Genomic DNA, 26,505 nt, shown 5'->3' with positions numbered 1-26,505 from the left:
CACACACACACACACACACTCACGTCTTAACAGCCTCCCTCATTCAGCCACGATCACCAACATCTCTTACCAGTTTCTTACATGCACACAAATGCAGTCACGCCTTTAGATGTTTTTACCACTCAGTCCCTGATTTACAGCCCCTGCTGGTCTCTTGGGAACTTTCTCGCACACGAACTCAATCACCACCTCTCCTACTCCTTCTCACCCAGGCCCCCATCTTGCACACCCACAGTCCCTGGTGGAAGCTAAGATGCACACGCACACACCATCACACAGCGCCTCAGACGCTGCCTCAGTCACCTCATCTCACATCTCAAGTGGCGCGCAGCACACCCAGGCCTCATTTATGGCCTCTAAGTGTCTTGCAGAGACGTTCACACACACCCCCACACAACCAATCTCTCAGCCACTGCCTCGGTTGCCCATTCACCATCGTCGTCACTTTTCCTCAGTCAGCCTCTGCCATCTGTGGTCACTAATTCCCAAGTGCTCTGAGGCTCTCAAAGTGTCACACAGTCTTTCCGGCTGGCCTTGGTCCTTTACACCATCATTTCCTCAGCAGCAACACTTGAACACGACTAGGGCCTCACCCACTTCTCCCACACACCAATCCCCCCAATCCCAGGGTCTTGTCTCCTCTGTTCTTCCCACACATAAGGCGTCCCACTAAAGTCCCTCATGACATGTTTTGCATACCTGCACACGTACCCACACTGCTCGGCCCTTGGTTCTTCTCTCACATGGCATCACGCTCCTCCTTGGCTCTCACTGTTTCGGTCACTCGGCCTTGCCATCCTTTTCTCTCATGCTGTCCCAGTCCCTGAACCTCTGGGCCAGACTGGAGTAGTAACTGTAACCAATCTGCCACTGGTCTCAGGTATACACACACACACACACACACACACACTCACACGCTTACAGCCTCATGCTCCCCCTGTCACAGCCAATTTTTCTTCAGTTTCTCACACAGTCTTTGCCAGTCTCACATGAACGGTGTTCACACGCATGGTCACGCATTCTTGGATCTTGGGTCTCACAGCCATTTTCTCTCACACAAACAGCTCTTTTCCACAAGGCTTCTAGGACCTCAGTCACTACAACAGCCTTGCATGAAGTTTCACACACCATCCATCTCCCAAACGCAGTCACCTGCTTATTTATAGGCAACCTTCTCGCTGGCACTCGGTCCCTGACCATCTGTCTCCACCACACCTTCATGCCCGTACGGGCTCACATGTTGTTCTGGTCACTCAGTCTGTCTTGCTCACCACCATCAGCCTGTCAGACGGTGTCGGGGGTGCTGTTTCCGCTGCCTGTGCCTAAACGGGACGTCCCGCGTACCTCCAGACTCTTGAACCTTAATCGGCACTCGGTCTCATGGTGATTTGCGGGCACAGGGCCATCATTTCTTACATAGGCCTGGTGTCATTTGTGGTTACAGCTGCCACTCACAAACACACGCGACTTCACACACACACACGCACACGCGATTGTAGCTTTCCACACCTTCTCTCTTCTTTGCACGCTGGGGCTACCAGTCTGCAGTCTCCCATGCATGCCGTCACGCTCTCTCTCACAGTCAATTTCACACCCTTGCTGCCTTTCACAGAAGCTCACGCCTGTCACAGTCAGTCCCAATGGCTTCAGGTGAAAAAAGGCTAGCAGCCTCCAGCATCACCTTTAAAAATATATATTTACAGGAACAATTCCCCATTCTCTGGGACTCTTAGAAAAAAAAAGATCCATTTTTGGGGAAGTAAAACAAACAGTGGAGACAGGTGTAGCACCGTCCCCCAAATCACCAACCCCCAGGTCCCCAGGCCCGGGCTGGTCCGGTGCTGACAGGAGGTGAGCCCAGGAGTCCTGTGAACCCACCCTCTCCAGCCTGGGATTCAGATAGGACAGGATTTATGTCCCCCATTCCTCCCTCCCAACTCCAGGGACACTTAAAGGGTCCTTTGTACCCGCCCGCAGGAAATTGGGGGGCTGGGAGGGAGGGAGTTGAAAATACACGTTTGGTATCAAAAATAAACACTTGGGGGTGGCAGGAAGACCCCCCCCCCCCGCCAATCCCTTCCTTCCCACCCACCCCATCTCAGATATAGGAAGAGATGCTCTCCTCTCCCCTATTGAAAAGCCCTGTTTAAAAATAGATTATACTATCAAAATGGCAAGGGGTGGGGGACAAGGAGACCTGGAGTACTGGCTGGAGGGGTCCCCCAGACGGGAACCAACTCCCCAAAAAAACCCTCCATTGGGAGGTAACAGGCAGGACCCCAGGAGTTTGGCAGACACAGGAATGGCTTCTTGGGGGAGGAGAACAAAAGGGGCATTCCTCCCCCGGCCGAAAAGGTGGTATCTGAGAGAAAGGCTGGGGGGGGGGGCGCGGTGGAAATTCCTACTTCAAGGGTGTGAGTCTTTCCTTGGCCAAGATTCCCAAACTGCTGAATGGCACAAATTCTTCCTGGGCCATTGGGTGTGGCCAGGAATAATAAACAACAACAACAAGCTACCTTTTCCACTCACACCCCAAAATGGAGACAGGGCTCCCTCAGCTTTCCAAGGGCCGGCTGAGAAATAAATAAAGAAAGGTCCTTCTCAAGCCAGACCCCGATTGTCTCATCTTGGGAGAAAATGTGGAGATGGGGGAGATGTCCTCACCAACCCCTCAAAAGGGTTGGGCCAGGCTCCTCTCAGTGGCCTTCAAAAAATAAATAAATAAACCGTCCCCACCACTGCTGTAGGAGACGTGTAAGGGCGGCCACTGGGGAACTGACCAAGAAGAGAGAAGTTGTATGTTTCCTGTGGAAGGGTTACTAAAAGATCTTTCCTAAGAATCCCTACCCCACCACAACTAGAGCACAAGTCTGTCAGCTGAACTATGTTTCTCCTTGAGACGGCTGGCTGGAGAGAAGTTCAGGGCCATGGATGGAGTGACCCCAGAAGGGGGTGGTGGTGGTGGTGGTAATCATGGCTTCTGGGGCCCTGGGGAGAGCACCACGGGGGTTGAGAGGCCATCCACGCTGATGGAAGGGATGTGCACCTGGGCGCTGCCACTGGACGGAAACTGGGGACAGAAATAGGGAAAGATCACACATGGTGGTCATGCTGGGGTCTCTCACCCTCTCCGACATGGGGGAAGGGGATCCTACCTGGAAGGAGAGCTTGGCTGGGCTACGGGGTGCAATGGGACTCAGGGTGCTCCAGAAGTGAATGCTGGGGGGCAGCGAGCTGGGCGTCAGCAGCACCGGGGTCTGTGGGGAAGGGGTGGTTGGAGCTCAGGTGAGTATAGAGCAGGTGTGGGAAGATGGAAGGAACTTGGCTCCAGTCCCACCAGATTTCCCACTCAGCCTTCTGAGCTCACCCTCCCAGTGTACAGGCTTACCCCCTGACTGCTAAGATCAAGCCCATGACACCTCTCCAATTTTACAGACAACCCCTCTCAGCTCCTGAGAGCCCACCTCCAGCTTCACTGGGCGAGACCACCTACAAGACCCCATCCGCATGTTGTTCTCAAACCTCACACGGCACCATCCCATCAGCTTAGGATCTGCCTCCAACTCTCACATCCCACCACCCCATACACCTCACAGGAAACCCACTAAGGAAATCCCAGCCCCAAAAGCCCCACGCAGGATCCCCAAGCCACGCCCCAACCCAGAGAACAGTTTTGCCCTGCCCAAGGCCTCTCGGTCCCCGCCCACAAAACCCCCCAGACCTGCCCATCATTCCAAAAGCCCACCCTTTGCCCCGGCACCAGGGCACCAGAGACCAGCTCGCCCTCCCCCGTTAATCAAGCCCTGTCCCTCCAGCCAATGGCACTCGGAGGTTCCACCCTCCCGCTCACCCAGAGATGACCGCACTGGCCCTTGCAGTTTAGCTCCTCCCTTGCCCGCCCCACCCCTTCACAGGCACTCACCAATGTGTGCGTAGGTAGCAGGGACGGGGTCAGCGCTGGCCCCGGCGCCTGCAGCCCAGAGCCAGTTCCCGATCCTGGAGTCCGTTCGGGTCCTGGCCCACCCAGCAAGCTGGGGCTGAGTGGAAGCTCCAGGTCCCGGGGCTTCCGGCCCTTCTGAGGCTGGGGAATCTCTGTGCTGGAAGCAGTGGAAGCCGGGAGGCCGCCCACCGGCGCTGCAGTCTCCATGACGACCGCGGGCAGCCGAGCTGGCACGCCCTCCGCAGGAGGGACTTCCGGCCCGGCCTTAGCGGCTTCCTGCACAAACCCCGCCTCCCCACCGACTGCGGCTTCCAACTCTTCCTTGGGCCCGTCCACTTTCACTTCTGGGGGCAGTGGCCTGCCCGACCCGGGCTCCACATTCAGCTCTTCTGATTTAGGATTCTGGGCCTCGGGTGGGGTCAGGATGACCTGGGAGAGGAGGAGGGGGCGGGCAGAGGGGGCGCATAATGATTGCTGGGCTAATGAAGCCAAGGACTTGTCTTAGAAGGACTTGTCCTTCGTACGGGGCGGGGCATGACTACACATCAAGACAGGTCCACCAGCAGGACGTGATGCTTTGCCGAGGATGTGAGGCTGCTTCTGGGGAGGCTTCTCTCTGCGGGACAGGACTTCCCCTAAGGGTGGCCTCCTGGGGATACTGCCCTCATTCATGAAAGCCATGGTTCTCAAAATTTTGCTTTAGGGACTAGCAGCATGTGCCTCATCTGGAAACTAGTTTAAAAAAAAAAATTCTCGTGCTAGTCCCCTGATCCACAGAATCAGAAACTCTAGGGGGGGGGGGGGCGGATGCGCCCCAGAAATCTGTCGTTTCAAAAGCCCTCCAGGTGATTCTGATGAATGCTAAGCTGAGAGAACCTATGCATTAAACAAATACATTCTTATTACTTGCATGGCTCTCCTCCCCAACTCTTTCTCCCAGGGAACTTGTGTGTCCCTCCTTCCATGGTATCTAAATAGAATGTCTATGTCCCTTCTGCCAGCAGTCCTCCTCATCTGGGAATTGTATACCCGCCCTCCTACTGAATTTCCATCTTCCAGTCCTTACCTGCAGAGGGAGGCCAGCCTCCTCTGCCTCCAGGCAGGCCTCCAAGGGGCTGGGACTGGTGCTCCTGCTCCCAGACGGGGGCACTGCTGCTCCCGAAGGGGCGGTGTTGGGGAGGACGGAGGCAGGCCGAGGATGAGGGGGCGGCTGTGGCTGCAAGGACTGGATGGTGAAGGTGGAGTAGAGGCCCGAGCGCATGTACTCATTCCGGCTGCTGCGCGCCAAGCCCCCGGGGCCTGCCATTCCTGCACCCTTGGGTGTGCCGGGTTTCCCAGAGGCTGTGTCCCCGGGGGCAGCATGTACAGCAGTGGTGGCCACATTTGCCACAGTAGAGGTGACAGACACCTCGGGCTGGGGCGGGCAGTCCTCAGTGGAGCACCTCGCGACTTCAGGGTAGGACACAAACTTGTAGACAAACTTCTGGCCGCTCACTTTGCGGATGATGTTCTGGGAAGGGAGGAGACAGGATAAAGGGCCTTAGAATTCTGAGAGGGCCGCAGTGGAGGGAGGGTATGGAAGAGGGGGCGCAGGGGTGTCTCCTAGGGTCTTTCTTGCCCCCTCCTGGCTTTTTACATATACACCATTCCACTAACACATCTGCCCCCAAGTAGGCACCCCCCCAGCCCACTTCTCACCCACGTCTTTCCCAATTTGGGGGCTCCTCTCTTCCCCTCCTTCTGTTTCTACCTCTCTTGCCCATTGTGATTCCCCTCTCTTGTAGTTTTCCCAGTTTCTCCCCTTTCCCTCTTCTCCCTTCCACAACTCTTTCTTTAGTCTACTGCCCTTCCCTCCATGTCTCCTTCCCATCCATCCCTCTCCATGTCTTCCCGTCACTCTTCATCTCCATCTGTTCAGTCCCCGCACTCCCTCCTCAGAGACACAGTAGCACCTCTCCACAAGAGGCCCCACCTAGGGGAGCCAGTGCAGGGACAGGCTTTTCTCCTGGCTCCCGGAACCGGGAGAGTCTGTGGGCTAACAGGGCCAGGCCTTGGGAGTAGCTGCCAGAACAGCTGGGGAGTGTGGCTGATGCAGTAAGACAGGAAAATGAAGTAACTGATGTAAATACTGGAAGAGACTAAATTAATAGAGAAGAATGTAGCAGTGAATTATTAATAAAGAGGATTATTTAAAGCTATTGATAGAGAGGTAGAACCAGGCAAGGTCACTAGGGAGGACAGGCTGAAGAGCCTCATTCTTTTTTGTTTTGGGGCTTTTTCTGAACTGTCATAATTTATTTCTGGACTTAGCTGTAACTGAGGAGCCTCATTCTTAATACTGTGGTACAGGTTTAAGGGGTGCCTGGGTGGCTCAGGTCATGATCCCGGGGTCTGGGGATCGAGCCCTGCATTGGGCTCTCTGCTCAGTAGGGAGCTGGCTTCCTCCTCTCTCTCTGCCCCCCACCCCGCTCATGGGCTCGCTCGCTCTCTCTCTCTCCCCCCCTCACTTGCTCACTCTCTCAATAAAGAAATAACATCTTCAAAACATTAAAAAATATTGCGGTACAGGTTTAAGCTAAGGCAATTAGAAAATGAAGTGACTGACAGCAACCAGACAGGAGCATTAAAATACTGGTATAAGCACTGGAGGGAATCTCAAGGCTGGCTGGGTAGATCGCAGACCATGTCTGAGATATTTCAGGATAGGTCTGGAGGGTCTCAGGAATGCTGTGGTGGTCTCAGGGCACAGAATGAGGTGGCCTCAATATTGTTTTGGTGGTTTCAGCTAAAGGAATAAAATATGAGAATGGAATAAATGCTATGATGATTTATGGTGTGCAGCATAGGTCCAGGACTGTTCTGGGGGACAAAAGGCATCTGGGGGGCACCAGGGCACCCTAGAAACATCTTAATGCTGGTCAGGTATGTCACAGGGTGGGTTTTTGTTTCTCAGAAAATGAATGAAAAGGGAATATTCATTAATATTGCTTTGGAAGTTTCGGATAAAGAAGAAAATGAAATAACTGGTCTATTGTGAGGGATAGGAAATCCAGCACTTGTCTAAGAATCTGAGAGGATGAGGAAAATGTAAAATTTTAGCTATAGGCATAAGAGGATAAAATAATAAAAGCTGGGGTGGGGTGGGCCAGTGTTGCTTTGGGAATGCATGAGAATGGAGTGTGGAGCTGGCATTATACATGTTGTCCTAGAGGTCTGAGAAGAAAAGAACTGACAAAAGTGTTCACTATCCTAGAGGATGAGATAAAGAAAAGTTAGTATAATATTGCCATGGATGTAATGAAGCCAGGAATAAGATTATTCTGGAGTTCTTATTCTGGAACAAGAGCAGATTATGAAATAACTGAGGAGTCCAGGACTGGTCCAGTTCCAGGAGACAGGATAAGGAAGTCATTATTATACTGTTTTCCAAATTTTTAGCTATAGGAATAAGGCAAGAAAATGAAACGTTGTGTGGGGGATAGTGGAACAGCATGAACTTGGGGACCTCAGAAAAGGGGTGAGTAGGGGTGTTAGTATTACTATGAAGGTTTCAGCCTTAAAGCAGTAAGACAGAGAAAATATCTTAGACTGGGGTGCCTGGGTGGCTCAGTTGGCTAAGTGACTGCCTTCAACTCCGGTCAAGATCCCAGGGTCCTGGGATCGAGCCCCGTGTCAGGCTCCCTGCTCAATAGGGAAGTCTGCTTCTCCCCCTCCCCCTGCTCATGCTCTTTCTCTCACTCTCTTTCTTTCAAATAAATAAAGAAAAGAAAAAGAAAATACCTGAGATAAATATTTGGGGTGCCCAACATTCATCTGAGAGTATGACAGGGTAGGGTAAAAAATAGTAAACTCTGTTTTCAAAGTTATAGCTATGACAATTAAGACAGGAAAATGAAATAACCGATATAAATGTTGGCAGCTTCCAGTCCCAGTCCCAGAGGCCTTACCTTGTCATAGTAGTAACGCAGGGCCCGGCTGAGCTTGTCGTAATTCATGTTGGTCTTGTTCTTACGCAGTCCCCACAGCCGGGCCACCTCCTCAGCATCCACCAGCTTGAACTCACCGCCATCCCGTGAGGTCCACGAGATGATGTGGCCGTTTCCCTGCTCTCTCAGCAGCTGCAGCAGAAACTGCCACAGCGTCACAGAGGGGTCCATCGCTGGCGGAGTGCTCACGCCATCCCAGGGGTACCTGGAGGGCAGAGAGCTCAGAGCTGAGAGGCTGTGAACACAGGAGGTGGCAAAGGTCAACAGGAGGAGGAGTCCTTTCTTTCCATCTTGTCTCCGCTTCTGTTCCCAAAGCAACAGCATTCCCTAAACACCCTCAGACTAAATTCTATGTGCCCTCAGCCTGGCTTTGGATGACTCCCCATCATGGAAGGAGACTTCTGGGGACAAGAGGATGGTGTGAATGTAGTTTGCATGTGAGACAAACGTGAATTTTGGGGGGCCAGAGGTCACACTGTGGTAGGCAAAATAATGGCCTCTCAGAAACGTCCACATCCTAATCCCTGGAACCTATGATATGTTATGTTATGTCCATGGCAAAAAGAACTTTGCAGGTGAACTTAAAGTTCCTGTAGTTTCCTCATATCTGCAGGGGATACGTTTCAAGACCCCCAGTGGATGCCTGAAACTGTGGACAGTACCAAACCCTATATATACTATGTTTCTTCCTATACATATACACACAATAAAGTGTAATTTATAAATCAGGCACAATAAGAGATTAACAATAACTAATACTAAAATAGAACAATGATGGCAATATACTAAAGTTCTGTGAATGTGCTCTCCCAATATCTCATTGTTCTGTACCCACCCTCCTCTTTGTGATGATGTGAGATGATTAAATACTCATATAACGAGATGAGGTAATGACGTAGGCACTGAGACACAGTGTTAGGCTACCACTAACCTTCTGATGACAGGTCAGGAGGACCATCTTCTGCTTGACTACGGGTAACTGAAACCACGGAAAGCAAAGCTGTGGATGGGGGGGTACTACTGTACGGACCTTAGGGAGATTGTTCTAGATGATATGAGTGAGTTGAATCTAATCACAGGAACTCTTACTAAAAAAAGCAAGAGGCGGAAAGAGAGCTCCAAGAGCTGCAATGACAGAAGAGGCAGGAGAGATTCAAGCATGAGAGAGACTTGACCTGCCATTTACTGGCTTTGAAGATGGAAGAATGAGGCTCAAGCTGGGGGAATATGGTGGCTTCAAAAAGGTGGGAACGACCTTCAGCTGATTATCAGTAAGGAAACAAGGACCTTAATCTTATAACCTCAACAAACTGAATACTGCCAGCAGCTTGCATGAGCAGGAACCAGATCCTGCCCTGGAGCCTCCAGAAAGGAATGCAGCCCCGCCCATACCTGGGTGTCAGCCTGGTGAGGCTGGGCTGGACTTCTGACCTCTGGAGTGCCAAGATAATAATTTGCATTGCTTTAAGCAGTTCTATTTGCAATAATTTGTTACAGCAGTTGTAGAAAACTAGCATAGTTTCCCTCACTTGAACGTTTTCATTTGCAACCTCTGCCACATTAAATATCAAGTTTTCCAGGAGGTTCCTTCTGCCAGCCCCTTGCAAAACCTGTTCATGCCTTGCGGGGCTGCTCTCTTCTCTCTAGAAATCTTCCTCATCATTCCAGTCCCAGCCATCGTTCCAGTCCCAGCCACAGGAGCCTGGCCTTTCTGAGGCTTTCCTGAAACTCAATGCCTGCTTTCTTCTGTCAACTTTGCACTCCTTGGGCCTGTTACTGTCCCTTTGGGTCCTCCTTCTTGGTAACAGCAATAACTAACATTTGCTGAGTTCATAATGCTTGGCTGGTATTGTTCCAATCAGGCAATATGGCCTACCAATCACTCAGGCTCTAGAACCAGACTGCCAGGATTGGAATCCTCGTTCTGCTACTTATTAGCAGTGTGGCCCTAGGCATATTCTCTCTCTCTCTCTTTTTTTTCAAAGATTTTATTTATTTATTTGACAGAGAGAGAGAGACAGCGAGAGAGGGAACACAAACATGGGGAATTGGGAGAGGGAGAAGCAGGCTTCCTGCTGAGCAGGGAGCCCAATGCGGGGCTCGATCCCAGGACCCTACAATCATGACCTGAGCCGCAAGGCAGACGCTTAATGGATTTAATCACCCAGGGGCCCTGACCCTGGGCATATTCTTTAGCTTCTTTGTGCCTCAACTTTCCCATATTTAAAATAGGGATAATAACATGCTCACCTGTAAAATAGGGATAGTAATAATACCAAGTTCACAGAGTTATTCTACAGATTAGGTATCACATGCTTGGAGTATGATAAGCTTTTAATAGAATCTAGTTTCCAATTTGTTCATAATTCCTTATCTGCTATTCCAAAATCCCCCAAACTCTAAAAACAGAAAATTTCTTGGGGTGCCCAGGTGGTGCAGTCAGACAAGCACCTGACGCTTGGTTTTGGCTCAGGTCATGATCTCAGGGTCATGGGATCCAGCCCTGCATTGGGCTCTGGGCTCAGTGCAGAGTCTGCTTGGGGATTCTCACTCTTCTTCTCCCTCTGCCCTCCCCTCTGTGCACGTGTGAGCTTGCTCTCTCAAATAAATAAATCTTAAAAAAAAAAAACACACACACACACACACACAACCAAAAAACCCCCAAACCCAGAAAACGTCTTTCTCACCCTTTGGCAGCAAAACCAGATTGGAAATCAATGAAGTCCTTTCCAGTCTTTAGTGATCCTCCCTTAGTGCTGACTGTTCCTACATTCTGCTACAGAAATCTGAATGTGGCTGATTACTGAGGGCGTTATGTAACATTTTGTATGTGCACCTTGTTACCTTTCTAAAATCTGAAAAATCTGAAATTCTGAAACACATCTGGCTCCAAGGGTTTTGGATAAGGGCATGCAGACCTATACTATTTTTATAGGTACTGACTCATGTATCTTTCATCACAACCCTGGGAAAGTAGGCGCTCTTTATCATCGCTAATTTACAGAGGAGGGAGCCAAGATACAAAATGTCCAGATGACATCCTATGGGCCATGGAGCCCAAGTGGCACAGCCAGGATTTGGACCCCATGCAGTCAGATTCCCGTTATCTAAGCATGTAAACTGTTAGGCTAAACTGCTCTGACGTTGTTCCCTCAGCACGTCCCCACCCCCCAACCCCAAAACTGCCCTCTTCGCTGAATCGGAGGGTGAACTGGAAATGAACACGGAGCTTCCTATTCCTTAAGGAACAAGCTTTCATCAATCGACTGTTCACGGGCTGGGACTGTTGGGTTAAGAATAAGACCTTCCAAACCAGGTTTTAAAGAACCATCCTTCATTCTTTAATCTGTAATGAAATATAGAATATGATCGGCATGAGTCTCTCTTGTCTGAGCGCTTTTGAAGTTCACTGGGCGGACACAGTTTTAGGCCATTATACAAGTTACAAAGCCATGAAAGTGTCCACATTTGAGAGTCCTGTCATCAGAGGCTTTACTGAGTTGACTTCAAAGACCTGCTCGTCTCAGAGGCACAAAGAGTCCAGTGTGACTCCTGGTGGCCAAGACGGGCAATGTTACCAGATCCTCTTCCAGCCGTGATCGGACCTACTAATTAAGGTAATATCTGACCATTTGCTCCAAGCCATGACAGCACACAGGGTTTCACGTTTTGTTTATTGTATTTCCCACCTGACCCCTCAGAAGAGACCTAGTAATCTGCCTCACTCAGGAGTGTTTACGTCTCTTTGTCTCATTCATTCAGCAACCGTCTCTTGAGTGCTTACTGGGGGCTGGGGGCTGGGTGGGGATACAGCAGTGAACAAAACAAAAATTCTCATCTCAGTGGGGAAGACAATTAAGGAAGAAGATAAATGAGTCAAAGAGTAAGTCAGATGGTGAGAAGAGCTATGAAAAAAGGAGGTAGGGAAGGAGCGGTTCTTTCTGAAAAGGGTAGTCAGGGGAAGGTAGGCCCTAGCAGGTGACATTTGAGCAAACACCTAAATGAGGTGAGCGAGTCAGGTCAGCAATGACCCAGGGAACAGGATGATCCAGGCAGAGGACACCGCTAGGGTGAACGACCCTGAGGCGGGAGCGCGCAGGGCAGGTCAGAGAAAGAGCAAGGAGTCAGGCAAGATCAGAGAGGAAGGAGTAAGGGTACAAAAAGTAGTAGCGAGGTGAGAAGAGGGGGGTTATGGGGGCCAGGCTGAGTGAGGCTTTTGTGGGCCCTGCCAGGACTGTGACTCTGAGAGAAGAGCCACATGAGGGCTGTGAACAGAGGGGCAACAGGCCATGACCTGGACTTTAACTGGATCCTTCTGGTTATTGTGAGGAGAACTGGCTGGAGGGTCTGACGAGGCTACGGTGACCGTCCAAGTGAGTGATGGCCGCGACTGCAGTGGAACTGGGAAGGGATGGCTGAGTACTGGACGAAATGTGGAGAGTGAGCGGGACTTGCTGATCAAACAGTATGGCGGTGGGGCGGTGGGGGGCCAGTGAGAGAGACACCATCAAAGGTGATTCTAGGTGTGTGGCCTGAGTGTCTGGAAGCTGGGACCCTCTGAGATGGGAGCACAGCAGGAGAGCAGGGTTTGGGGCAAGATCAGGAGGTCAATTCTGGAGATCTCAGAGGCCTGTTAGACACCTACATGCACACTATGAATAATGATGTGAATTTTGAAAATAGTCATACAACCCTTACTGTGTATATCACATACCGTTTTCATCATTTAACTCATGTAATCCTCACAGCAACACTGTGGGGGCGGGCGTTATTATGATCCTCCCATTTTCCAGAGGAGGAAATAGGCTTCAGTCACCTGCCCCACATTATGCAGCTGGAAGTTTGCAGACCTGGGGTTCCAGCCCAGGCAGCCTGGCTGCAGGCAGTGGTCCCAGTGCTTTACAAGAGCAGCTCCTTATAAAGTGAGACAGAGAAGCAAGACCCTCGAGGGTCTGGGGGATGGTGTTTCCCATGGGGTGAGCAGGGAGGGTTCCCTGAGGAAGTGTCGTGCTGGCAGAGACCTCAAGGAGGGGAGGTAGCAAGCCACGTGAACATCTGTGGGAAGGGCCTTTGTATGAAGACTAAAGTGCCCACGAGCTTGGCACCCTGCATCATGGGCACTGTGAGTTCACCCAGTTCCCATCTCTGAGGACATGCACATACCCTTCCCCCTTCTCACACCTGATGAACTCTTTATTATACGATCCTCAGGTTCTCCTATCTCCCGGGCAGAATGAATTCCTCCTCTGTGTGATCCAGTGTGCCAAATAAACCTGTCTGCTCTTGCAAAGCCCTTCTCTCTGGCTCTCTGGTCTCCTGCTCCTCTGCCCTGTTCTAGCTGTCTGACCTCGGGCGAGTTACTCAACCTCTCTGGGTCTGTTTCTGCATCTGCAAAATATCCTCCAGATATAGGATTCTCAAAGGCTTTTGTGAGGATTAAGTGCCAATATATGTAAAGGACTTAGAAAAATATCTCTGGCATGTGGTAGACACTCGACAAATGTTAGCTCTCAGCTCATGTATTAGCTGTTTCCGTCCCCTCACTCTCCAACCTTATGTATTACCATGGCCTACACCATCTGGCTCCCATCACCGCTCTAACCTTGTCTCCTGCCTGCCTCCCTCCCTCCACTCTGCCCCAGCCACACTGGCCTTCTCCGTGTTTCTTGAATGCACTAGGCATAATCCCACCTCAGGGCCTTTGCACCAGCTGTTCCTTCTGCCCCTAGAACACTCTTCCCCTAGACTTGATGGCTTCATCCCTGATCTCCTTCAGGCCTTAATTCAAGAGTCACCTTCTAAAGGAGGCCTGCACGGTGCCTAAGATTTCAACCACCCCCATATTCTCTCCCTGTCTTCCCTACTTCATTTTCCCCCTTAGCGCCTGTCTAACATACTATCTAATTTTACTTACTGCTTTATTTATATAGTCCATCTCCCCTACTTTTAGCAAACGTCTGCTCCCCAAGGACAGGAATTTCTGCCTGTTCTGTTCCCTGCCATATCCCCAACACCTAGAAGAGTGCCTGGTACTCAGTAGGTGCTAAGTGTTTGCTGAGTGAACAGTCCCAATTAGCTTCTTTAACTAGCTCTCATATGCCCTCTTCATCTCCATCTTCCCCCCAACCCTGATCTGTCTAAAATAATATTTTTCACATTCATTCATGTGATAAAGTCTTACTGGGCACCTACTATATACTAGGTATATCTACCCAGCAATAAATAAGTGGACAAGAAACTGTAAGCCCTCATGGGACTCCTGTTCTAATGGGGAGGGCCAATAAACTGGTAAACTACACGGTGTGTCTGATAGCGACTGAGGGCAAAGGGACCAGTCAAGCCAAGAAGGGACCTGAGGCCTGCTATATACGCAGGTTCAGATTGTCAGGGACAGGCTGACATCTGAACAGAGCTCTGAACTCAATCATGCAAAGATTGGGGGTAGAGCGTTCCAGGCAGAAAACAGAGCCGAAGCAAAGGCCCTGAGGCTGGACTGCATTTGCTGTATCTGGGAATGAGTGAGGAGCTCAGTGTGGCTGGCACAGAGGTGGGAGGATAAGGTGCAGGAGGTGAGGTCAGGGAGGTGACTTGTTTTATTAACTCCCCGGGATGCTTCACACTGGAGGGGGTTCTGGTTCTGATTCCTCCATTTTAGAAATGAGGAAGCGTAGGCAGAGAGAAAGTGGTTAAGTCACTCAGGTCATAAGCTGCCATGACTGGGGGTGGATGGGTGCTGAGACAAGGTGTAGAATGGAGACAGCTCTGCAGTCCCGGGGATAACGGCAAAAACAAAAGCTTGGAGATGGCAAGTAATTTGGTGTTTGAGGAGTGGGGTCTCAGGTGGGATGGGATTAAGTGAGAGAGGGGAGCCTCAAAAATTAGTCTGTGTTCTGAGGGGCAGCCTAACTGTGTACTTACCTCCAAATGACGTATTGAACCCCCTATGCTGAAACTTTCCTGGGTACCTATCTCACAGGGTTGTGGTGAGGATTCAATGAGCTCACTGATACAAAGCTCTCTGCCAGGTACCTAGTAGGCACTCAGTAAACATTAGCTCCTAAGGGCATTATCACTATCTCTGATGCACCCACGTATTGGAGGGAGGCAGACTGTCTTAGGGGTTAATGATGTGTACCAGGGGGGTGTATTCTAGAGTAAAAAAGCCCTGGGTTCAACAAGCACAAGGGAAGAGCCACTGATGGGGAGGGGGGGACAGGGAAGGCATGGACTGATCCATCACAAGGAAAAGAGGGGCAAAATAAAACCCCCTCCTGGAAGAGGGATTACAAAGCACACTGGACTCAGGGGAGGGCATGGGGGTGTGTGCCTGAATGCAAGCACATGGGTAGCAGGGAGGCCAATGAACAGATCCCCTGCAAAGGCGGGGGTGGGGGAGTGCAAAGGCTCATCTTATTGGGGTGGTGCAAGGGGAGCAGAAAGGCATACTGACTGTGCCACAGTAGATGGGGTGAAAAGCCATCACACAGACCAATTAAAAGGAGAAGAGAACGAGGCCATGGACTGGGCTACTGAAAATGGGGAGATAAAAAGCACTGATCTGACGCACTATTAAAAGGAAGGGAGAATCCCAGGGACTGGGGCAACAGTCTACAAAAAAAAAAAAAAAAAAAAGGTTAAGGCAATGGGCTGATGACTAGGGGGATGTGAGTACAGGCATTTAGACGGGTCCACCGTAAAACAGAGTGTGTGATAAAACCGTGGACTAATGCGCTGGGGGACTGGAGGAGGCAGGAATACAACTTCACAGATTAACTCACTGTTAAAGGGGATGGGGGGGTGTACAACGCCATGGATTGATTCACTACAAGGAAAAGGAGTGACGGAACAAACAAGGCCACAGACGGGGCCCTTGAAAGTTAAGGACGGGAGAAAAACATTCATATGCACCTACTGTCAAGTAATCGGACAATGCTAGAGACTGCTCTCCTATAAGTGGGGGTGGGGGCAGGACCACGGACGAGTCCACTGTACGGTGGGGTGGGGAGAAAATACAAGCCTGCAGACCGATCCATTATAAAACAGGAAGGGGGGTCAGGCCACGGTCAGATCCACCACAAGGGGCGAAGGGAGGGGACAATTCCACCGGCAGGTCCACCAGCCGTGGTGGCGGCGGTGGGCAGTCGAACACCAGCAGGCCACGGGCCAAGCCACATCCCTCGCGCGGGGGCGGGAAGGATACGTGGGGTCACGGACAGGCCCTCCACCCTCCAAGCCCCGGGCTCACCTGTGTGTAGCGCAGTGGCAGTATTGGCAGCTCCGGGGGGCGGGGGCTCCATGCGCAGCCCCACCGCCCCCCAGGCCCGGGCTCCGAGGCGGCGGCGGCTGCGGCGGCGGCGGTGGCGGCGGCGGTGGCGGCGGCGGCGGCGGCAGCACCTAGAAGCCGCCCCTGCGTTTCCTCACCGCTCACGTGGGCCTACGGGGGAGGAGCCGAGCATTCTGCCACTCGTTGATTGGACAGAGCGCTTGGCTCGACCGCGACGCTTCCAGGGTTGGGAGGCGGGTCCTGCCCCATAGAGCTGTGCCGTGATTGGTCCAAGGGGAACTGATGGACCACAGATGGCCGCTTGCATTCCGAGCGGGCGTGCGGGGACCCGCCGGTGCTTCACGCTGATTGGCTCAAGCCTGACAGCCCGTGGGCGATTGACAAGATCCTGGGGGCTCCTGCCTCACAACAATTGGCCTATACGGAAGACAGCCTCCGAGGACAGGGGCGGATGGACTCTGCTTCCTGCTGATTGGTGGATGAAGGACTCCAGACAGCTGCCAAAACACCAACGGGGCGGTGCTGCACTCCACGCCGCTCAGCGGAAGCTGGACTTGTATGGAAGCGGGCGGAGCAGCAGGCAAGGAGGGGGTTAGGTCTGGGCTGTGCGTAGGTGGGCAGGGTTACTCTATCGTGATTGGCTAGAAAAGACGAGTTTAGAACCGAGCCCAGGTAGGAGGTTAGGAGAGCCGCCAGGCACGCATAGGAGCGTTGAGCGGCGGAAACTAAATGCCTACGAGAAAGTCAGCGGTGAGCAGCAGCCAGTTAGAAAGGGGCGGAACTTGGCTCTGTGTTGATTGGCGAAAGCTGGACTCAACCTAAAATAGGGGCAGGACCGAGGAGTGCGGGATGCGGTTCTGCAGCCCTTGGTGGAACCTAGAACTATTTAGAAGCGGGGTGAGGCCAAAGTTGGGCCGAGGCGGACGTGGGTGTAACCTAAGGTACCCCAGTCACGATTGGGGTGGGAGAGAGGGATAAACCTTTGGGCCAGGAGGGAAAAGCTGATTGTCTTGGTTACAAACCTCCACCCTGAATCGGCCCATTCTCTATGACAAGTAACAGTTATGTCCAGGAAAAGAAATAGAAAAAAGAGAAGGTCAGGTGGGAGGCCCAGGTTGCCAAGACAACGGAAGAGAGGGCAGAGTGGAAAGTCAAGTGGCAAATGTTGCCAGGCAACAGGCTGGAGGCGGGACTTAGGGTTACTTTATAGGTTCCACACAGAGACTGTATCTCTAGGGCTCCTGGTAACTTTGTGCTTCAGAAACAGGGCACCTTCAGCAAACAGCAGGGGTTGAGGTAGGGAAAAAAGGGCCATGTGACTCAAAGGCATTCAGGCTCTTTAATGTCTGAGGAAGCGGGTAAGAAGTCAATGGTGAGGTGTCTCCGGGAAATTCTGCAGGCCTTGTAGTTCTCTAAGCCCCTGAAAAAGAGGACAGAAGGCACTGAGCAGAGACTGGGTCTAGGCCTCCACACAGGCTTGCTGCGACCTCCCCTCCCTCAGAGCCTGCCTGGCTCCAGCCTGGATTCAGCTTAGAGAGAAAGATGGTCCTTCCAGTCCCTGGCTCTCTCCCTTCCTCAGGTCACAGCACCCTGAACACATCTGGAGACAGAGTCTGGGAGTGGGCTGAGCTGCTCTCACCTCTAGCAACATGTGGATATGGGCCTTGATATTCATGGAGTCCTTGGTGAGGCTGTCGCTGAGCCTGGAGAAAAGAAACAAGAAAGGGAGAAGTGGGCCCCACTTAACGCTCATGAGAATGATGCTTCTGCATCACTTCGAGAACTACCTACCTCCTGTGACAGGTGGTAGGACACGTTGCTGCCTGACCTGCTCCTGTGCACAAACGCCTAGCCACCCTCTGGACTGCACTGACTCGGAGACATTTACTGAATCCCTACTCTATGCCAGGCAATTTTAGGTACTGGGGAGGGAACAGCAAACACAACAGACAAAAATCTCGGCCTTCCAGAGCTCGAGCTCTCATTAAGAGGGACGAATGATGGAATGTGTTGGATGGTTGTAAGCAGAATGAAAAAGTTAAATGATGAGAGAGGATACGGAGTGCAGAAGTAGGGCCTGCTAATTCTGAGGGTACTTAGAAATGGCTGCACTGAGAAGCACTTGAGTCAAGACTTAAAGAAGTGAATCATGTGGACAGATGGAAGATGAAAGTCCCAGACACAAGGGCCGGCACATGGCAAGATGCTGAGGTGGGGGTATACGTGGCATGTCTGAAGCACAGCAAAGAGGCTGGTGTGGCTGAAGAAGAATAAGTGAAGGGGGTATAGTAGGAGGTGAGGTCAGAGAGGTAAGCTGGGGAGGCAGATCAGGTGAAAGCCACAAGGCTGTGACTTTTACTCTAAGTGAGATGGGAGCCAAGGGAAGCTTGTAATCAGAGAAGGGATGTGAACTGACAAAGTTGGGTGGGGTTTTTTTTAAGATTTTATTTATTTATTTGAGAGAGCGTGCATGAGCAGGAGGAGGGGCAGAGGGAGAGGAGGAAGCAGACCCCCCACTACACAGGGAGCCCGATGTGGGACTCGTTCCCAGGACACTGAGATCATGACCTGAGCTGAAGGCAGACGCTTAACCCACTGAGCCACCAGGGGCCCCGCTGACTAGGGTTTTGGTGGATCCACCTGGTTGCAGTATGGAGAACTGGGGATAAGGAGAGCTAGTGTGGAAGCTGAAGTCCAGTGAGAAGGCTACTGTAATAGCCTAGGTGAGAGATGGAGACTCAGACCAGTGTCAGCAGCTGAGGTGATGATCAGTGACTGGATTTGGAATATATTCTGAAGGCAGAATCAACAGGATTTACCAAACGGTTGGATGTCAGGTATGAGAGAGAGAGAGAGACGACTCACGAAGGATGCCTAGGCAACTGTGAAGCTGGAATTGCCTGAAACCACTCTGGCCCGTGACTGTTGAGTAGAGAAACCAGTCAGTTCCTTATATCTTCTGGGCCGACTGGGATCAGTCTCACCCAAAAGAATCTTAATTGATAGAAAGGATCAAGGAAGGCCCTTCTGATGAACGAAGAATGAGTAAGTAATATAGTAAGATAGGGTCTTTTCCCCAAAAAGGCCAAAATGCAGGAAAGAGCGGTCAGGAAGTCAGAGTATTAGGAATTAAGTGAATGGTGGAAGGAAAGTGGTATGAGAGAAGATCCGAGGGGTAGGAAGTGGCTGGATTGTGCAGGGTCTTGAAACTGTGATAAGGAATGCATATTTTATTTTGCTGAACTATTCATCAAAAGTAGAAATCAGTTTTAGGCAAACTAGATAAGGAAAGTAGAAGGTAACAACACAGAAGATTAAACTGGGGGGAAAAATACAGCACTATAAACCCGTTTATGTATCACTATCTCCCAAATTTATATTTTCAGCCCAGACCCCTCTCCTGAACTCCTGCCTTGGGAGTTTTAACTACATCTTCAAAAACTCCACTTCAGCCTTTAATAAGCACCTCATACTTAACGGGTCTAGGCTGAACTCCTGGGTCTTTTTCTCTAAATCTGTTCCTTCTCTATCATCTCCCTCTCAGATAATGGCAGCTCCCTGCGTTCTATTTAAAATTACAACCGCCCCATCCTACGCAGTGTTTTGTTTCCTTTTTAAATTTTTTTTAAGAACTATTTATTTGAAGGGCGCCTGGGTGGCTCAGTGGGTTAAAGCCTCTGCCTTCGGCTCAGGTCATGATCCCAGGGTCCTGGGATCGAGCCCTGCATCTGGCTCTCTGCTCAGCAGGGAACCTGCTTCCCTTCCTCTCTCTCTGCCTACCTCTCTGCCTACTGTGATCTTTGTCTGTGAAATAAATAAAATCTTTAAAAAAAAAAGAACTATTTATTTGAGAGAGAGAGAGTGGAGGAGGGGCAAAGGGAGAGGGAGAGAGAGAAACCTCAAGCAGACTTCCCACTGAGCACAAAGCCCGACGTGGGGCTCGGTCCCAGGACCCTGAGATCATGATCTGAGCTGAAATCAAGAGTCTGGCAGCTTATCCGACTGAGCCACCAGGCACCCATCCCTTTTTTAATTATTAAAGTATAACTGACATGTAACATTAGTTTCAAGGGCACAACATAATGATTTGGTATTTGTATACACTGTGAAAGGATCATCACAATAAGACTAATTGGTAATGGTCATCATACAAAGTTACCAAAAATTTTTCCCAGGCAATGTTTCTTCTCTCTGTTCCCTGCTGTTCTCTGCAGCACTGCCAACCTGTGACATACTACATCATTTACTTATTTTTTATTGTCTGGCTCCCCGGCCTAGAATGTAAGCTATGTAAGGGCAGAGAACAGAGACTGGTCTGCTTTGTTCCCTGCTGTATCTCCAGGACGCAAACTGTGTGTGGCCCATAGTATGCGCCAATGTATATTGAATGAATGACTGAATGGCTACTCCATGCAAAGGTGCCTGAAGTCCTCAGGAGATGGTTGAGTATATGTTTAAAGACAAGAAACCAGTGAAGCATGGTATTGTTACCAGAAAGCAAGAATGCTTTCAAGAATATCAGGGTTACTACTCAAAGAACAGAGTAATGAAACTGATCAGCTTCTAAGGGCAATCGGAACATCCATAAAGAGAACAAAATTAGTTAATGGTACAAGCCTGGTCTAGGAAAGGCTGTGAGCTGCAACACTTTTTAAAAAGGAGGAAAATACAAAGTCCACCAAAGGCTAGTCGTAACACAAATGAGAGATGTTTAGTTTTTTGCTACTGTTTCAATATGTAAGGCAGTGTTAACAGTCAAATGGTTACTGTCTCTTCTCTCTCTTTTTAAAAAGATTTTATTTTTAAGCAGTCTCTACACCCAATGTGGGACTTGAACCCACAACCCTGAGATTAAGAGTCACACGTTCCACCTACTGAGCCCAGCAGGTGCCCTTATTCTGTCGCTTCTACAGTTACACGTCTATGGACGTGTACTCTTTTCTGTGTAATCAGGAAAGAATACACACACAGACCTGATCCTCCCACTCCCCAAAGAAATATGCTAAAAATAAGGACTGACAGTCCTTTTGGTTGCATAAAATAACCTGAAAGAAAGTTAGTTCCAAGTGTGTCCCAAGGAACAAGGTATTTTTTAAAAAGATTTTTAAAAATTTATTTGACAGACAGAGAGCACTAGTAGGCAGAGAGGCAGGTAGAGAAAGAGAGGGGGAAGCAGGCTCCCTGCAAAAGCAGAGAGCCCGATGTGGGAATTGATCCCAGGACTCCGGGATCACGACCCGAGCTGAAGGCAGAGGTTAAACCCACTGAGCCACCCAGGCGCCCGGAACAAAGTATTTTAAAGAGAAGAGTGAGCTACCCAGACTCAAATCTTCATCTCCTAGAAAGGTTAAGCTTCTAGGAAGCCCTCCTAATTATAATAAAATAATAAGAGATCCAATCACATTTCTCATGACACTAGTAAACCAGATAAATATATCAAAAAGATCAGACAAGGGGGGCAGGCACTGATAATGTAAATATATTTTTGGGAAATACATCAAGTCTCAAAATATTAAAATCTCAGGGCGCCTGAGTAGCTCAGTTGGTTAAGCGACTGCCTTCAGCTCAGGTCATGATCCTGAAGTCCCTGGATTGAGTCCCGCATCAGGCTCCCCGCTTATTGAGAGTCTGCTTCTCCCTCTGACCCTCCCCCTTCTCAAGCTCTCTCTCTCATTCTCTCTCTCAAATAAAAAAAAATCTTAAAAAAAATTAAAATCTCTATCTGAAAGGCTCAGGAGTCCTGTCATAGAACAAGGAAAGTTTTGTTATAAAAAATGAACCACTAGTTCAGAACTCTGTTGGCCCATGAGAGCAGACCCCTTGACCCCCTCACCAACTGGTCTGATCACTGAGATTTAGAAATCTCAGCAGATGTGATGCTCTTTCAGGTCTACTAACACTGAAACCTTGGAGTGGTTTGAAAAGAGAATTACTAAAACCATGAGAGAGGCAAGTCTGGAAGAAATGAATGTAGGAAAAATTTAACCCAGAAGGCATTTTAGATCAGTGGTATTCACTCTTGTAAGATGGTATTCATCTAAGTATATTGCTCGGTGTTCCCTCTCCTGGCATGTTTGCCTCTCTTACCAATTCTGCAAATGTGGCAGTCACACGTGGTCCCCTTGCCAGAAATAGCCCCACGACTTGTTCACACAACCAAGAGACTCAAATGTCATTTCCCCTGGAAAGCCTTCCCTAGCTACATTTCAAACCTCTCATCCACACTCCCAATTTCCCTTCCCTGCACAAAGCCTTAAACTCAACTGGAGCTCACACTTTCTCCCCACATTACCTTCCCCTCCACCACCAGAGATCTGCTTCAATCCCCCCCTTCCATCTGGTTCCGGCATACCCTTTTAAATTCATTCAATAAACACAGAATGCCTACTGTATGCTATGTACTACTCTGGTCTCTTGGAGGTATAGACAAACTATTCCCCTTTGTAAAGCTTATATCCTAATGGGCGAAGGCAATGAATTTTAGAAAGAACTAAATTATACAGTAAACATTAAGAGGTCATAAGTAGAACAAAAGAGAGGAATGAGCAGTGCCGGGGTTGCAATTTTTTTAAAAGATTTTATCCACTTAGAGAGAGAGAGAGAGAGAAAGTGAGTGGGGAGGAGCAGAGGGGGAGGGAGAGGGAAATAATCTCCAAGCAGACTTCCTGCTGAGTCCAGAGCTTGATGTGGGGCTCTATCTTACGACCCCGAGATCATGACCTGAGCTGAAACCAAGAGTCGGATGCTCAGCTGACTGCGCTACCCAGGCACCCCCAGAGGTTGCAATTTTCAAGTTAGGTTACAGAAGGCCTCACTGAGGAGGTGACATTTAAGAAAGACTCAAACTGAGTTAGGAGAAAGGAAGCCATGTATGCACTTTGGAAAAATGTGTTATTGGCAGAGAGCACAGCCACTGCAGTCACCCTAAGGTAAGATCATTCCGAGGGTGTTTCAAGAAGCCCGGGAAGGTCAGTGTGGTGAGAGTATGGTGAATGAGCAGGAAAATTAGTAGGAGGTGAATTCAGAGCTAATTTGTTTTGCTGTTACTGATTTATAGGCCAAAACCTCCTGGATCTGGTCAAAATTAGACCCTCAAGGAACCCTTCTGTCTTGTTCACTGCTACCTCCCCACTGCCAAGTACAGAGCCTGGCACAGAACAGAGAGCCAACAAATGTGGTGAACGAACAATACAAAGACCATTTATTGAGTGGTTACTATGTGCTATACTTGGGGCTAAGCTTTGTGTCTCCCCTTTCCTCAGCCCTAGCCCTGAGGAGGAGGGGAAATGGCCCCTGAAGTCTCATCTCAGGGAGCCATGGGGAAAGGGAGAAGGGTGTTGCAAATGATGGCATTTTAGACACTATCCTCATAGGATGGACTTACTCTGTGAGGAGATTGCTCTTACGATCAATGAACTTGAGAGCTTCTGCCAGTGTCAACTCCAGGAAAAAACCATATCCAAGGGCCACGTAGATTCGTGAAGTGTCTGAGCTGAGGAAACAATCGTTAGAGGAAGTGGGGGAAGTCCTTATCACTGTTTAGCATACCATATAGCCATTCCTCCCACCTTACCCAAATTGGAGCTCTGAGAGGGTGGGGATTTTGTCCTATTTGATTCACTGTCATATCCCCAGCACCTAGCACAACGTCTGGTACATAGCAAGTACTCAAAAAAATATTTGTTGAATGAAGGAAGGGGGGAAGCTGAGCCCTGTGGGCTCAGAGGGGCAGGTAGACACTCACACAACTGTGTCAACGAAGAAGTTACAGCCCAAATCCACCTGCATATATAACTCCGAGGGCTTAGCTTCCTGTGGGGCCAGGGAAAAAGAGGTAGGGGTCAGTGGTGACTTTTCAGGTCAGCTGACAGGTTTTGGTCTGGGGTCTCTCCTCCCATCCCCCTCCCTTGCCCACACACACCAAAATGGTACCTAACCTTGGTGTTTTTACCTGAAGTCGCTCAATGACATTTCTCAGTTGAAGGTATTTGGCCAGCTGCTCATATACCTTGTCACGATGGTCCAGCACTTTTCTGATGGGACAAGAGGACAACAGTGACCAAAGGGAAGCCCTGGCCCTTTCAGAATACCTCAATTTATCACTGAGATCCTCATGTTGCCATGCCCTAAAGAAGCATTGTAGTACAGAAGTTAAGATTTGAATTGTGGGTCAGACTGCCTGGGTTTGAACCCAGGGTCCCCTTTTTTTTTTTTTACTAGTTGTGTGACTTTGGCAATTAAATAAGCTCTTTAGGATTCAATTTCCCTATCTATAGGAAAGGTATCACAAGTATTACCTCAGAGGCATTAGGAGAATTAAACGAGTGTTTACTACAAAGTACTTATAGGAGTGCCTAACCAAATAGTAAGCTCTATGTATTAGCTATTATTTATTAGTTCTATTATCACACTCTACTCCCAATGCCTCCCTCCAATCAGAATGTCCATTCTCAAAAAAAAAAAAAGTGTCCCATTCTTACTGTAAAAAAAAAAAATCTTCCATCCCTTTTAGGATGTTCATTATCCTACTTCTGAACACTCTACTTCTTGCTCAGATTAATAATGATAGTAATAATTTTCATACTCACTGAGCCCGTAGTATCCATGTTAAATCCTTTACAAGCACTGAACACATTAAAAACTCAAAACCACCCCATCAAGAAGGTTCCATCAATTTTCCCATTTCACAGATAAGAAAAGTGAGGCAAAGAAAGGCGAGTCAGGGTACAACGTCTTCACACGGATGGCGAAATGACCATGGATTCGAACCTGAGAACTCCCGCTTTGGGCTCTAGCTCAACCTGTAAGTGAGGTGGGAGGCCGCCCTTGCGCGGACGCACCCTCTACTAAGACCGCCACATCCCAGCCCAAGTCGCACCCCGGATGTCGCCCCTCCTTCTCGCCGGATCCGCGCACGACTCCAAACGCCTCCCCCACCAATCAGAAGGCTAGGCCCTGACTTCGAACGCCCCGCCCCCCACGTGGGACGTTCCATACGCCAGGCCCTCCACGCTGTCACTCACCGCAGGTCCCGCTGTAGCACGTCACAGATGAAGGCCTCGTAGCGCAGCACTTTCTCCCCCGTGGCTTCCAGCGCCCGCCGTTTAGGGGGCGTCGCCATGATGGGCTCCTGAGGAATGGGGATGGGGTAGACCACGTTGACCACTCTGTTTGGCCTCCGGCACAGTACATCTGCACCCTCTCAACAGCGGGAGTGGGCTCGTCTGGCTCCTGCCGGGGGTTCTGCCTTCTGCCCCTCCCAACACTGGAACTCGGCCACCCAGGGACACCCAAACGCGGCCCTCACCTTAGAGCCGCCGGCAATAAGAACGGTTGCTATAAACCGTGGCTTCCGGGTGGCGCTGGAGAATTACGTATGACAAGGGCGCTGGCCAACCAAATAGCCAGGTGGGGAAGGCGGTTCTAAAGGGCTGAACGCGGAGGAGAGAAGGGCGGGGCTTCAGGGAATCCGAAGAGAGTTTGCTCGACCGCAGAGCGTGGCAACAGGGAGACGCGCGGAGCTTCTGGGGATTGCGTGGCTCGCGGGGGCGGACTTTATTGGGATCTGGCAGCTTCTGGGCGAGGCGGATCGCGCAGGTAGAGGTAAAGAAAGTAAAGCATTTAGTATTTAAAAGTCAGAGCTTCGAAAGCAGACGGGCAAAAATTGATTAGGGTTCTGGTTTGTAAAAGGGAGAGTACCTCCCTGTGAACTATCGCCGTGGTTTTTGATTTTTCAGGCGGGAGATTTGGGTTTGACCCCCGGTAATAGGAATGAATGTGAGCATTAAAAAAAAAAAAAATTTAAACGGAGACGGATTTCCTGAAACTCATCTTCGATAACTCCAGTTTTGCAGTTTGCAATCCATAACTAAGTTCCAAGCAGATACAACGCACTATGTCTATTACCTCGTTTAAGAAAGGCGGCGACTGGAGGGTCGCTGAAGTCCTCTGCTCAAGATCGCTCAAGTCCTCTGCTCAAGTCCTCTGTTCTGTAGTTAGAAATAGTTCCTATGTCATTATTTAAATATGTAAACTTTTTATTTATTTGTACACATTCAAGTTAATGAATTTATTTTCCCATGTTAGATTTTCAAATAATAGCATCAAACCCAGGAAGTGGAGGCTGAGTCTGAAGGGAGAACCAAGATGGCCAGATCCCTCAAATGCTGTTCCGCTTACAGGGCCTAGAGAACACCTTTCTACCAGTGAAGTCTTCTCAGATAATTTGTGTGTTTCCCATGTAAAATCAAGTTTTTCTTTCAAATGCTCAAAACCTAAGCAAGTCAAGCTTTTCT

General features: G+C 49.8%; 2 protein-coding genes across 7 annotated transcripts; both read right to left on the bottom strand.

The window, feature by feature from the left end:
• Nucleotides 1-1,677: 1,677 nt before the first annotated feature.
• On the bottom strand, nucleotides 1,678-16,495 carry ELK1 (ETS transcription factor ELK1). 4 transcript variants are annotated; one of them, XM_047715035.1, is made up of 7 exons: nucleotides 16,172-16,495; nucleotides 8,762-8,905; nucleotides 7,888-8,161; nucleotides 5,007-5,450; nucleotides 3,923-4,369; nucleotides 3,156-3,257; nucleotides 1,678-3,070 (listed from the first exon to the last, which is right to left on the bottom strand). In XM_047715035.1, the coding sequence occupies exons 3-7, from the start codon at nucleotides 8,095-8,097 to the stop codon at nucleotides 2,972-2,974; spliced, it is 1,302 nt and encodes a 433-aa protein (XP_047570991.1). In that variant the 5' UTR covers nucleotides 8,098-8,161; nucleotides 8,762-8,905; nucleotides 16,172-16,495; the 3' UTR covers nucleotides 1,678-2,971. The 4 variants fall into 4 exon arrangements, with proteins under 4 accessions (XP_047570991.1, XP_047570990.1, XP_047570989.1 ...); XM_047715034.1 differs by lacking the exon at nucleotides 8,762-8,905 and having other exon boundaries at nucleotides 7,888-8,131; XM_047715033.1 differs by lacking the exon at nucleotides 8,762-8,905 and having other exon boundaries at nucleotides 16,172-16,392.
• A 1,035-nt stretch (nucleotides 16,496-17,530) lies between these two features.
• Nucleotides 17,531-25,655, bottom strand: UXT (ubiquitously expressed prefoldin like chaperone). Of its 3 annotated transcripts, XM_047715050.1 has the most exons (7): nucleotides 25,518-25,655; nucleotides 25,234-25,340; nucleotides 24,162-24,243; nucleotides 23,955-24,022; nucleotides 23,595-23,702; nucleotides 17,850-17,913; nucleotides 17,531-17,630 (listed from the first exon to the last, which is right to left on the bottom strand). In XM_047715050.1, the coding sequence occupies exons 2-7, from the start codon at nucleotides 25,329-25,331 to the stop codon at nucleotides 17,577-17,579; spliced, it is 474 nt and encodes a 157-aa protein (XP_047571006.1). In that variant the 5' UTR covers nucleotides 25,332-25,340; nucleotides 25,518-25,655; the 3' UTR covers nucleotides 17,531-17,576. The 3 variants fall into 3 exon arrangements, with proteins under 3 accessions (XP_047571006.1, XP_047571005.1, XP_047571007.1); XM_047715049.1 differs by lacking the exon at nucleotides 25,518-25,655 and having other exon boundaries at nucleotides 25,234-25,511; XM_047715051.1 differs by lacking the exons at nucleotides 25,234-25,340; nucleotides 25,518-25,655 and adding an exon at nucleotides 24,799-25,102.
• Between the last annotated feature and the right edge of the window lie 850 nt (nucleotides 25,656-26,505).

Source organism: Lutra lutra, chromosome X (genome assembly GCF_902655055.1).
Source record: "Lutra lutra chromosome X, mLutLut1.2, whole genome shotgun sequence".
In the NCBI taxonomy this organism is placed as follows: domain Eukaryota; kingdom Metazoa; phylum Chordata; class Mammalia; order Carnivora; family Mustelidae; genus Lutra; species Lutra lutra.
Note: the sequence above shows the minus strand (reverse complement) of the source record. Positions and strands in the feature narration are given on the sequence as shown.